Source organism: Talpa europaea (genome assembly GCF_964194135.1).
Source record: "Talpa europaea genome assembly, chromosome: 9".
In the NCBI taxonomy this organism is placed as follows: Eukaryota; Metazoa; Chordata; class Mammalia; order Eulipotyphla; family Talpidae; genus Talpa; species Talpa europaea.
Window position 1 is genome coordinate 11,220,326 of NC_140076.1, and position 14,342 is coordinate 11,234,667.

At 38.1% G+C, this 14,342-nt stretch overlaps 1 protein-coding gene across 17 annotated transcripts in view; it reads right to left on the reverse strand.

Annotated features, from left to right (window-relative positions):
* The window catches only part of EIF4G3 (eukaryotic translation initiation factor 4 gamma 3), a gene marked incomplete at both ends in the record, with an annotated part of 137,144 nt that overhangs the window by 12,369 nt on the left and 110,433 nt on the right, over positions 1–14,342 (reverse strand). For all 17 annotated transcript variants that reach the window (XM_084241969.1, XM_084241978.1, XM_084241976.1 and 14 more), the window contains 5 exons: positions 3,305–3,403; positions 6,309–6,390; positions 7,558–7,683; positions 10,724–10,896; positions 14,105–14,223. In XM_084241969.1, the coding sequence (XP_084098095.1) occupies positions 3,305–3,403; positions 6,309–6,390; positions 7,558–7,683; positions 10,724–10,896; positions 14,105–14,223 (599 nt within the window). The remainder of the gene's footprint in view (positions 1–3,304; positions 3,404–6,308; positions 6,391–7,557; positions 7,684–10,723; positions 10,897–14,104; positions 14,224–14,342) is intronic.

Below are 14,342 nucleotides of genomic sequence, written 5' to 3' on the forward strand. Positions count from 1 at the left end.
TTTTTCCTGTGACTGAGTCAACTTTCCCTGTTTCCTTATAGGCTTTGTAATTTTTTTTGTTGTAAACTAGACAGTTTGAATATTGTAATGTGTAACTCTGAATATCAGATTCTCGCCCTTCCTCAGGGATTGCTGATGCTGCAGCCATCTGTCCATTTAGTGACTTTTAGACAAGGACTACATTCCTTCGCATATGTGGTATCGTAGTCTTTGATCCATTATCTCTGCAGTCAGCCAGTGACCTTTCAGAGATTCCAGTGAATGCCTGGATCCAATGAAAAAAAGAGAAGGGGAAGGCAAGGGAGGGAAATGAGAGGAGAGGATGGGTAGGAAAGACACAAATGTGTTCTGTTTCTTTAAATTCTTTGACAGACATCTAGGAAGATGTTTCAGCCTGAGAAGCTGAAGAAATGGCCAGATCCTGCACTGGACCCTCATTGAACTGCTAGGCAAATAAAAAGACACAACACCGATCTTTGGAGGACAAGGTCTTTACTGCTCAACCTGGCACCAAAAAGCTGTACAGGAAAGCTGTCTGCCACAGCTGGAGGCTGGGAGCTTCTATGCAAAATGCCCCCCCCCCCAAAAAAAAATTCACTGAAATGTACCATACTTTTTATTCATCGAACACTTCCCTAGTGTTGGTGCTACATATGTTTGACTACTGACCAGCCTCCACAATTCTAAAATTGTTGACTCTAAGAGATCTTGCCAGCTCAAATGTTTCATGGAGGGATTAATTCTGGAGCTTCTAACTCATTTTGCCTACATTTACATACAGATTTCTGAATGTTAAACCAACATCACATTCCTGTATAAATCTTACTTGGTTACAATGTATTAGCCTTTATATAAATTGTTTCATTAGCAACAGTTTTGCTAAGAAAATTCCCTCAACGTTTATTAGGAATACTGGTCTATTGTTTTCTGTTCTTGAAATGTGTTTGCTTAATTTTGTTATAGTGATGTTGACCTCAAAGAATGAAGTGGGAAGTAATCTCTCCTCTTCAACTTTCTGGAACACTTAGTGTAGAATTCTTTGCAGAACTGCTATTGTTTCTACCTTAGAATTCACCAGTGAAATTATTGGGGCCTAGAGTTTTCTTTGTGGGAACTTTTTTTTTTTTTGGTGGAAATGTTTTTAACTACTTCAATTTCTTCAATAGATATTCAGTTTATCTATTCTAATTGAGTCATCTCTAGTAGTTTGTATCTTTCAAGAAATATGTTCAACTATGTTGTACTTACTTATTGGCAATAAAGATTATTCATAAAATTCTCTTATCCACTAATGTGTAGAATCTACCCAATGCCATCTCCCTCATTCTTTTTACTGGTAATTTGTGCCTTTTCTTTTTCACTTTCTTCCTGATTAAGCTGGTTAGCGGTTTATCAATTACATTTTCTCAAAGAACCAGCTCTTGACTTAACTGACTTTTCTCTATTGTGTTTCTGTTTCTGATATTTACTTATTTCCTTTTTTCTATCTGACTTCTATTTGTTCCTCTTTGTAAGGCTGAGGGTCAGTCACAATCTTGTGACCTTAATTTTCTACTAAATATAGGCATTCAGTGCTAAAAACGCAGCTCTAAGTTCCCACAAATTTTAGTTGTGGGAACTAAAATCCCATAATTTAGTTGCACCCCACAAATTTTGAGACATTGTATTTTCATGTTTTAGCAGTGTAAAATACTTTTTACAATCTTTTTTTAACTTTCTATCCTTTACGATTTTTCCTTTGACTTATGAATAACTGAGACCATTTCACTGACTTCTGGCTTCCCTGCTGCTACTGCAGTCTATTTCTCCTTTGAAGGTAATGTGCATCTTCTTTTAGATACTTAGATTTCTGTGTTTGAGGTTATGCAATTCACCAAAATGTAATTACTGTATAAGTATTCATGTTTTTTCTATTTAGATACATATACTTTATTACTTCTGGAAAAGTCTCAGAAGTTTCTTCAGATATTGTCTCTTCTTCATTCATTCTATTTTCCCTTCTGGGATACCAACTAACATAAGTTTAACTTTCTCATTCTATCTTCTAAATCTCTTAACATCTCTTAAAATTCTATTTTGTTTCTTCTTCTTTTTCCCAAATCTGCCTAATCATAATGACTAGACTCTTCTTGTTTGCTTTTTGTAATTTCCTCTTTTTTACATAGTGCCACTTTATAGCTTAAGTGATAATTCCACTATCTCAACTCTTTTCATGATTCCCTTTGTTTCACAGTGTTATTTTATATTTTAAGTGGAAATTCCATTATCTTAAGTCTCTGGGTCTAAACCTACCAATATATTGTGTTTACTTTCCCCTTTGGTTACTTGTTTCATTATATGTTAAATAAATTCTAAGTGCTAACTTACATATTTACATAATGTTAATTTGTAGAAAATAAGGGAACTTAAAGTGGAAATGTTTTCTCCAAAGAGCATTTTGGATTGTTTCTCCTGGGAGATAAGGTAGTATTGGGGGGGGGGGAACTCAACTTCTTCTAAGATCTCTGGCAGTACTTATGGCCTTCATATATGCTTATGTTCAGAGTTCAGGTTTCATCTCTGTTCTTTCTGGTGCTTAGAAATTTCTTCCACTTTCTATGAGTTCAGCAATGTAAGAGATATTATGCTTTATGTAGGTTCTTACTGCAGCAAGAGTGCTCCTCAGTGTATCTAGACTACAACCAAAAAAGCAGCCGAAATCCATAATAACCTAATACATCTTTACCACGTATAATATATTTAATTTAAAATGATATTCTAATTATTTTACTATTTTTCTATGTAAGATTTGCAAATGTTCCCAAGTCAGTAGGCAGCTTAGCTAACATTCTGGTTGTAATGTTGTGTCCATTTCCTTGTACTAATTTGTCTATAAATTTCCCACTGGTCTCATGCAGTAAGCCTGTCTCCAATCTTATACTTTGCAAGCAGCACACTAGTCCCCATTATTCCACAGAAATAACTTTTGGCTGCCTCACCTGCCTTCAGAACCAGAGCACCAAAGAACTGCATCTTTAGCCCTATTGCCCCTGCTTTATTTATCAATATCACTTCATGCTCAGTGAGATAGGAAGCTTGTTTTCTAAGTGTGGCTAAGTCTTTAAAATTTTTCTTTTGTTTTTAATCATCTGATGAGTGCATAGTAGAGTGGCTGTAAAGCAAGGACTTAAACTGACAACTTGACCAGGATTCCTATTTTGGTCTAATTTTAATGACTAACTATTAATGAAACTCCCTTCCTTTTTTCTATATAATGGACCAACTACTATTAAAAGGGAGGGCTAATGCCTTTTTTCCTACTCACCTGCTCCAAGAGAAAATTATGTACATCTTCTCCTTCTGGTAAAAAGTCCTTCCAGCTGAGGTGTGCCTCCCTCCATAAGACTCCCACTTTCTTATGGCTCTAAAAAGAGATAAATCCAAACCATTTACTTATATATTGAAACAAGAGGGGGAAAAGGCTTGCTTTGAAGTCAAAAGTGCAGAACCGTAAAGATCGAAAAATCAAAACTTTTCCTTGTTGATATGAAATTAATTTCTCAGTACTCATAACTTTCAAACTGGGAAGTCTACATACATATAAAATGTAACAATTAAAGTACAGATGTTTAAGGTTCAATTATTTATTTTACCAAATGACTGATGAATAGCAAGTTTGGTGCTTAGAATTTACACCGTAGTCACCTAAAAAGAGTTCAATGCATGCAGTTTATAAATTCAATATTGTCTCTTTCCCCAGGATCCCATACAGTGATCCTGCATGCATCTGCTATGAACATCATTCAATAAGCTGCGCTGGAATCCCTCTTCATAGAAGATCACATTTATACGGCCTAATATGACAAGGACTATGGAAACTGTTGCTCCAAACCAGGAGTGAGAAGCATTTCAAGGGCAAGAAGCACATGGCTGAGTCCAATAAACAAGAGAAGGGCTGCCGTCAGCTAGAAAACTGATGAAGAAACAGAAGTCCACTGCCTGTAAAAAGTCACAGTGATAAAGGAAAATGTCACGCTTTGAGACTACAGCTGTCATCTAAGGAACACATACTAATTATTTCATAGAGTAACTTGAGCCAAATGAGTTGAAACTCAGGCTAAATCTAGAGTTTAGACGCTAAGACAACTTGGTTTTTGTTAGGTGAAGAAAATTCTTCACCTAATTTTCTCTTTCTGGTAATAAAAGTTAACAAGAATTTGAGTTTAAAATAAGGACTAAAGTCAAGTAGGTAAAAGGAAAAGGGAATTTATCTACAAATAAGAATTCAATAAAAACAATGAGCACCATCAAGCAAAGAATATTAATAAGAAATAGCTTATAACTAGAACTAGTGATCAGACTTTTTAATATACCTATTTGTGAATAACTATTACCCAAGTGTGACACAGAAGGACTTCTATAGATTCACAGGAAGAAATGAAACACTGGATCTTTTTTTTTTTTAAAAATCAATGCATATAAAACAATGAAATCCATCATCTCAGTATTTTTGGCTCTGGTTTGATTAAGTCAGAAATCACTTTCAGAACACTCATTTGTGAGTCTATTTTGCTTTAATGCCCCTCACCCCAGGTGTTATATCTCTTTTATGATGTACTTTTCCAAAACTCTTACACCTCAAATACAGTATTGTTACTTCTTTTGAAACTATTGGCTTTAAAAGCAAAAAATAACAAATGAGACCGCATCAAACTAAAATGGTTCTACACAGAGAAGGAAACGATCATTAAAATGAAAACACAGGGCCTCCCCAGTGGCGCAGTGGGTTGAGTGCAGCACTGTGAAGCTGTCTGTAGCCTCTGCGGCTCAAATTTGATTCCCGGCCAGCCAGGGAGATTCCCGCATGGTGCAGCAGACCTCTCCTGTCTTGCCTGCTGCTCCCCTCAGCAGTGTATTTCCATCCGTCTGCCCATTCTGCTCCCCTCTCTGTCTCTGGTGAATCTTCTCACCCTCCCATGCCTCTGGCCTGTACCCCAGCTCTTGTATAAAAATAAATAAATCTTTTTAAAAAATCAATAAATAAAAATAAATTAAAAATAAATAAATAAATAAAATGAAGACACATTCTACCAAATGGGAGAAGATATTAGCACATCATACATCTGACATGGGGCTATAGCCAAGATCGACAAAGAACTCATACAACTCAATAAATAAAAAGAAAACAAATAATCCAAATGGGCAGAAGAGTTAATAAATACTTCTCTAAAGAAGACGTTCAGGAAAAAGGCACACGAAAAAAACACTCATCCTCACTTGCCAGGAAAATACAAATCAAAACCATGAGATATCACCTCACAACCATAAAAATGGCCCATATCAAAAAAAGACAAGAAACAAGTATTGGCGAGGGTGTGAAGAAAAAGAAATCCTTGTACATTGTTGGTGGGAATGTAAACTGGTCCAGTCTCTACGGAAAACAGTATGGTGGTTTCTCAAAATATTTTAAATTATCCAGCAATTCTAATCCCAGTTATCTACTCAAAGAATCCAAAAACACGGATTCAAAGGGATGTATATACTATGTTCACTGTAGCACTATTTACAGTAGCCAAGTTATAGAAACAACCTAAGTGTCCAACAAAGATGAGTAGCTAAAGAAGATGTGTTATATACACAAAATAGAATACCACTTAGCTATGATCAAAGCAAACAAATCCTAGAAATCTGCCTGCAGAATTGAGGCTACTAGAGCGGGAGGGTAGGGAATAGGGAGCAGAAGGGGGAGGGGGCCCAATGGACTATGAGGGAAGATTACGGGTGCCCTGGTAGTGGGTGTGTTGTGGTAACATACATCTGAGGAGATATGACTTTATAACTCTGAATCACATACAGTGCTATAAACCAAAGCTACCTAAATAAAAAAACAAAATACAATAAAAAAAAAAAAGCTTGGTTTAAATTTGTCTTCCTTTCTCGTCTATAAATTCTTTGAAGATTTAGGTGTCTTTGCAGGTTGAGATTCTAGCCTAGAGCTTTGCAAAGAATTGAGCAGTATATTTATTAAATTAAAATAAACTAAACCTTCAGACAGAAACTCACAATCCTGAAGAATTGTTTTTACAGCCTATTTCTAATCAGATTACTAACCCATGATCCAGAAACTTGGAAAGAATAATCTCAAAACATCTCTGGAAGAAATGAGTTTGAAAACAAAAACCTCACTTTTTTTTCTTTGCTTTTTCTCGCTCTCTTTTTTTCAAATAAGAAAAGTTACATAGTGATACTTAAGCTATTCAGAAATAACCCAAGATCAAAATAAATGTCCTTATTATGCTATTGAGTCTGACTCTCAGTTTCACACTCACCATTTGTTTGCATAGAAGGTGCAGTATTTCAGAAAGAAAGACCCCAGCTCTTCCAACAGGAAGTAAAGGTTTGCTAAATTCTCTGTAAAAGATAGGAGAAATGATTAGGCACTGTTCTAGAAAATCAGGCAAACAATGTGTGCCAGAAGAACAGATACTGTGCAACATAAACAACACTAGACAAGTCAGGGCTCCAGGGCACACTTGGCAGCAGTAGTTCAGAGACTTCAGGTTCACTTTATGCTTCGTAGAGAGGTTGCAAAGGTACTTTATAACTCCTGGTTTTTCTATTTTACTTTAAACTGCTTCAGGGTTAGAAGCAATGCGAAGCGCACTTAATAATTTGTTATGTTTCTATAAACTCCACTTCAAGCTGAAAGGAGAGAAGCACCTTAGGTAACAGGGACTTGTGAGACTTAGTTATGATGTGTTCTTAACACAGGGAAAATTCTTCTTTAAAACATGGATGAAATGAAAAGGATCAACTTCCTCAAAGTCTGAAAATCCTAGCTATTTCCTAAAATCCTAATAGTATTTCCTAAACTATTCCATAAGTTATCAATAATCATTCTCAAAAGAGGATTCTATAGTCAATTAAGGGAGGCAATGCTGAATTTAACAAAGCTAAAAGTTTTTATTGGCTTTTGCTTAGTTTAGGGTTCTCATAATCTTTAATGTGTTGTAATATACTCTGTGAATCTCAAAGAAAAGGGATATAGCAGTTTTTCTGAATTTGATCCTATGATCAGCTTTTAGAAAACATTAATGTTTGAAACACTGTTCTATGCAATGTAGCAACAATTTTCCACTCCTGTCCAAATCTAGAATTGTCTCTCTCTCTCTCTCATTCTCTCTCTCTCTCTCTCTCTCTATATATATATATATATATATCTCAATCACAATCTAAGCATGTGCTTTGTAGCTGGCAGTCTGAAAAGCTATTATGTGGAAATAAAACTTCCCATAGCTTTTGAGCAAGAACAGTCATAAAAGCCAGATTAACATGGTGATTCTGGAGCACAGCCATGATCATCACTAACCCCAGTGAACCACGAGGGTAATAATATTCCTAACACTTCTCCAGCACAGATCTAGTATAATGTGACATTGCAATATTGAAATTGAAAGTATTAAAGAGTCTCAGGCCACATCTGTGAGTACCCAAAGGCACTAACAGAACAGCACAATGCCAGAGGGTCAGTTTGTGTATTTTGCCTCAGTTTAACTTGACATCATAATTACAACTTACATGATAAGTTCTCTCATGGAGATTCCACCTTCTTTTAACATGGGGGTCACCAGTTCAGCAAGGTACAACCAAATATGGGGAATATCAATGGCCATGTCATCTGCCAATTCCAATATATCTGAAAAACTGAAAAGAACAGGAAAAAATTCACATGCAAAGGCCATTCAAAAGTAAGATTAAATTAAGAAACCAACAACCAGTCAGTTAACAAATACCTATTAAGCACTTGCTATGTTAGATACTGTTCTAGGCTTAAAGTTACTGTAAGCAAATCCCTGCTCTCAGCTAATATTTAGCATAGGAAGAAAGAGATAATAGCTCAAACAAAAGCACACTTGCAGAGAGGGCTTTTTTTTTTTTAAAGATTTATTTATTTATACAAGAAATGGGGTACAGGTCAAAAGCAAGGGAGGGTGAGAGAATTCACCAGAGACAAAGCGGGGAGCAGAATAGGCAGACGGAGCGAAGACACTGCCAAGGGGAGCAGTGGGCAAAGCAGGAGAGGTCTGTCCCACCATGTGGGTTTCTCCCTGGCCGGCGGGGGATCGAACCGGCAGTGCAGAGGCCGTGGACAGCTTCGCACTGGGGAGGCCCCCAGAGAGGGCTTAATATTATAAAGAACATGATCTATGGTACCAGGCTATTCCAACACAAATGCATAAAGGTGGCATTTGAAAGACTTTAATGATAGGAAGTTTGGGGAAGAGGGGCACAGCTATCTATTCAATTTAATCCAATGCTATAAAGAGTTTACCACAGTTGAGTATTATATCCTGAATCAGTCAGAAGTATTCACTAAAAACTTTAATAGAGACCAGATACGAAAAGAAGATAAAAATCTTTGTCCTTGAGGAGCTTACAATGGGGGAAAAAACTGGATGGAAATTAAAAATTCTGACAACATTATTAGTATCTTCATCTTGGCATATTACACATTTTTGCACCTCTAAAAGAAAAGCTAATGGTTTTAGGCTTTTCATGCTATGAAATATTTTTCAAGGTGAATTAAAAGAAATGGGATTTGAATAGGAAAGTCAAATATGAAATATCAGCACACAGTCTAATTTAGCCTGAAAATCATAGCTATTCATTTATAAGCACAAAAACATCTATCAAGACTTTGTGAGGTTTTTTACATTTTTTTAAACTTTTTTTTTTTTTTGGCATGTAAGAACTGGGTAGGCCAGAAGTATGGGGGGGGGGGGGTGAGAGGATTTGCCAGAGACAGAGTGGGGAGCAGAACAGGAGGATTTACTGAAATACCCTGCTGTGGGGAGCAGCGGGCAAGACAGGAGAGGTCTGCTGCACCACATGTGTTAACTCCCTGGCCAACACGTGTTAACTCCTGTACTTAGGCCTTAGCAGTGATAGTGCTGAGACTTAACCCCTAGGCCACCATGGAGGCCCTCAAGACTTTGTTAATTAATTATCCTGATAGACAGCATATAAGAATAAAAGTGAATTTAGCTATTGAAAAGATTCACATAATTACAATATACATAATCTAAGGGAAGGAAGGAATGAATGAAGGGGTTAAAATAAAGGCAAGTGGTATTTATCTTCATATCCTTTTAGATCTCTGCAGATTATCAAATGCGTGCTTTTTTCACTGAAGTCCCAGTTTCTAGTCAGAGCATGCTACTCTTTTACCAACTTCAGAGGTCTACATGTCATTAAATTTTTTCACTTCAAAAGTGGTACCACTACTAGGCAGGGCCATCTTTCTGAAGGTGCCATAGCAAAACAGTTTGCATCTCAACCACATTGTATTTATTTATTTTTAGAAAAGATTTATCTATTTATGTATACAAGAGTTGGGGTATGGGCCAGAGATGCCTGGTGAAAGGGCTCACCAGAGACAGAACAGGCAGACTGAGTAAAATACACTGCTGAGGGGAGCAGTGGGCGAGATAGGAGAGGTCTGCTGCACCATGTGGGTTCCTCCCTGGCCAGCTGGGGATCGAACTCATGTTGTAGAGGCTGCAGATTGCTTCATAGTGCAGTGCTTAACATCTCGCGCCACCAGGGAGGCCCTCAACCACATCTTAAAGCTCTGGGTTTTGTGAATTCTTAATGCCAATTGTCTGACCTCAAAACTTGTTAACTACTTGACATCTACTTGTTATGCAACAGATGCTTGAATGTCTTTGCATTAAATGCACATTTCCAGCTCAGTAACATGTGATGAAAATACTAATATTCAGGGCCTTGAGCTGGGCTGTGAATCTGCCAGCAGCCTCTGCAGCGCTGGTTCGATCCCTGGCCACCGGTGAGGGTCTCACATGGCGCGAAGACCTCTCCTGCCGCGCCCGCTGCTCCCCTCAGCAGTGTATTTCGTCGGTCTGCCTGTTCTGTTTCCCGCTCTGGCTCTGGTGAATTCTCTCACCCTCCCACGCTTCTGACTGTACCCAGTGCTTGTATAAATAAATAAATAAATCTTTAAAAAAGAAAGAAAGAAAGAAAGAAAATACTAATATTCACAACATGGCAGCTAAAACAAATTTTTTTTTTTTTTTTTACCATATTCAATTCATCTGATACCAAAAGATATCAGACCTGGATCAAATGAGGACACACCAGTAACAGCTGGATGTCATCAAACCAGCCATCAACAGGAGTTATAATGAAACTGACCTGGAAGAGCCTGTCTCATTAATAACTTAGAGTTACATATCCTTCTACAAAGCAAAGTAGGACAGACAAGCACTTCCTAGTCAAAACCACAAAGGTTTATTGAAAAGAATAAGCTTTTAGCTTTAAATCAATTGTCCAGCATTTTATCACCAAAACAAACAAAAAACCCCAAAACAACCCCAAACAATAAAAAAACCAACTTTCTCTTTGAACAACATTCAGGGTTTTACAAGTAGTTAGGCTAGCGAGGGTCTCAGAGTTTCTCTGCAGTGATGGGGACCCTACTGTCTAACTTAAATCATAATATAGGTCCAACAGTACGACATAGAAAACGAGAAGATAACCTTTATTCCCCAGCATAATCTATAATGCCATTAAATGAGCCAACATATTATACGACAACATATTACAGAGGACACAATTTTAATCTATGGAAAAAGCTAAATACTTTAATAAAAAGATTTGTATTTTTAAAATTAAATAGTACTTACAAGTCTTGTAACTAAATATCACTCTTGAGGAGGATACTGACCCTTTGAAAATGTCCTGTTTGCTGAGTTTTTCTGACTGCACCAGTTGATGTAGTAATTGGCCCATGTGGTCCCTGGTGATTTGGCTCCTTTCCAGGGTGGAATCCACTCCCATTCTCACAAACACATGTAACAGGCCTTGGGCATTCAACTCTTCCACACATTGCATGGCTTCCTGTTCAAAAAGCAAGTAAAAGTTTAACTCAACCTGGATAGCATTACTCATGTGTTAAAATAAGTGTAAAATCTTTCACTTACGACAAGTCAGTAGAAAGCAGCATGAACAAGACAGTTTTCATATATATATTTTAAATATAATATAGCTCAGTACAATGCAGGCTGATAGAGACAGTAGTAGTCATATTTAAAACAAAAGAATAGTATATCTTTATAAGTATTTTCTAGGGCCTCCCTGGTGGCACTGTGGGTTGAGCATCGCACTGTGAAGCTGTCCGCAGCCTCTGAAGCTCGAGTTCGATTACCGGCCGGCCAGGGAGAAACCCACATGGCGTGGCAGATCTCTCCCGCCTCGCCCACTGGGCTGCTCCCCTCAGCAATGTCTTCGGTCCGTCTGCCTGTTCTGCTCCCCGCTCTTTGTTGAATTCTCTCACCCTCCCACGCCTCTGACCTGTACCCCAGTTCTTATATAAATAAAATCTTTTAAAAAGAAATAGTATTTTCTACACAATGTTTGCCTATCTTAAGATTATTTAAAAAACTTGATAGGGGCCACCCTGGTGGTGCAAGAGGTTAAGCACTACACTATGAAGCAATCCACAGACTCTGCTGCATGAGTTCGATCCCCGGCCAGCCAGGGAGCAACCCACATGGCACAGCAGACCTCTCCTGTCTCGTCCGCTACTTCCCTCAGCAGTGTACTTTGGTCAATCTGCCTGTACTGTTCCCCACTCTGTCTTTGGTGAATCCTCTCACCCCCTGCATCTCCGGCCTATACCCCAGCTCTTGTTGCATAAATAAATAAATCTTTAAAAAAAAACAAAAAACAAAACTTGACAATGGAATATTATGAAATACAAATTCCATGTCCTGAATCAAAGTCCTTTAATGTGCAAACTGAGATAACTCTATTGGGGTAATTAATGCTTATTTATTACCTATCATTAGGGTCAGCCTTATCTGTATCTCCCACTAGAACATAAGCTCCATAAAAGACCCATTAAAGGAGACTATGTTGCTCATCACAAATACTACATTATACTTAGGCGGTGTTCCCTAAAATGTGGTTGGTTCATTTTAGGTACTCATTAAATACACAGCATAGAGTCTAAAAATACAGGCTGTGGAATCAGACAAATCCTGACTGCCTCTTTTTATTTATTTATTTATTTATTTATTTATTTATTTATTTATTTACTTGTTTGTTCGTTTTTCGTTTATACATGCACTGGGTACAGTCAGAAGTGCGGGAGGGTGAGAGAATCCACCAGAGCCAGAGCGGGGAGCAGAGCAGGCAGAAGGACCGAAGTACACTGCTGAGGGGAGCAGCGGGCGGCAGGAGAGGTCTGCGCGCCATGTGGGACCCTCCTCCGGTGGCCGGGGAGCAGCCGGGAATCGAACCAGCGCTGCAGAGGCTGCGGGCAGCTTCACAACCCAGCGCTCAACCGCTGCGCAACCGGGGGGGCCCCCTGACTGCCTCTTACTACTGAGTTTGGGAATGTTAATAGTCTCTCAGCTTTGACTTCCTAGAATAGGTGAGAAATGCACCCAAAATGTATACACATGCCCTTGGCACAATGCCAAGCACAAAACAAAGACTCAATAAATACTAATTTGTAATATTGTTAATGATAGCAACACCTAATAAAATGTGAAAAACAAACAAAATCCTCCTCTTTAGGATGAACTCCTTAAGCCTTTAACATGACAAATAAGTACCCTGAGGTAACAAGACAAAGTATAGTTTATGCTCTGAAGCTAGAAGCCTGGCTCTGAGTCTGAGTCTGCCAATTATCAACAGTAGGACCCAGAGCAAGTTACTTTATATCTCTGATCTCAGTTTCCTTACCTGTGAAACAGCTATTTTAAAAGTATTAACAATGAGATGATGTGAGGATTAAATGAACTAAAACATGCAGAATAGCATCTATAGTAAGTCCTCAATCTATGTCCACCATTATTACCTGGTCCTTAGTGCCACTCTGCAGCACAGCTGTCTCATACACTGAAGGTAACATACAATTCCTGGGCCAGAACTGACATTTCCTTTCCTACTGCAGACCTGGCCCCCAGGGCTAATGGAGGACACTGCAGAGTCTCTTGCTGCAGTCAGGTGTTACTAAAGTCTTTTTCTCCCTCTTCCTCCAACAGTTCATGCTTTCCCCCCTTCAAAGCATTTGCTGCTCAGTGACTGTACATATCCAAATTATTTCTAAAGCCAATCTCCAATGCTTCTTCCCATGTTGACTTTGTTTCTCACCCTTCCTTAGCCCTTTCAATTTCTTCTAAGTCTTCCACATTTTCCAACCTCTTTTCACAGAACAAAAAACTACAACTTTTAATATTCCGTATTTTCTAGCAATCTAATGAATCACAGCATGAGAAGTATGTTCTTTGACTCTTTCTATAGCGTTCACTGATTTTTCACTTAAGTTGTGTGACCCTGGCACACTGTGAACTCCTTTGCGCCAGTTTCCTACTTAATGAATAAAGAAAAAGTAATGTCAGCCATAGTTAAAAAATTAATGAGAATGACAATAAAATAACCGTAAAGATCATCACAGGTAATACATATAATAATACAGGGAGTTAGGAATGTCTCATAATAACGTTGTTTGTTTTTTAACATTAATATCAAAGTTCACTTGTCCATCCCATACTAGGGATATACTAGTACCTGTTCTCTCTTTCTCCCACTGGATCTTGTAAACTACAGTATCAATTTAAAAGTGAGTACTTGGTAGAAATGCAAGTGTAGGACTTGGATTACTCACTCTAAGTCTTACCCGTTCACAATGACAATTGATTTAGACCAGAATCAAGTTACTATCTCTCTGTCACAGGAGCTTCTGTATTGCTGTTGCCTTTTTTTTCTTTTTCTTTTTTTTTTAAGGATTTACTTATTTATGAATCACAACATGATACTTATTTATGCATACAAGAACTGGGTGTAGGCCAGAGATGAGGGGGTGAGAGGATTTACCAGAGACAGAGTGGGAAGCAGAACAGGCGGATCTATTGAAATACACTGCTGAGGGAGCAGCGGGTGAGACAGGAGAGGTCTGCTGCACCATGTAGGCCAGCTCCCTGGCCACAGATCGAACTTATGTTGCAGTGGCTGGCGATAGCCTGGTAGGGCTGTATCTTTAACCCCTGCTTCACCAGAGAGGCCCTGTTGCTTTCTTCTTTAAAAAAGTTTCATTTACCTTAAAATCATTAATGTGTAGAAATTCATCAATGATAGATCTGGACTTCCTGACCACATCCTCTTCTGACAAGGTAGGCTTGTCAGTGGCTGATGTTGCTGGCATTTCTGGCTTTGTCACTAGTGAGGTTGAAAAATTAGAAAGTAAAAATGACAAATATCATTAAAATGGTAAGATTATAGTTGACATTTATGTATCATTATATTGTTTCTTCAGTAAAGGCCTTAAAGTAGATACA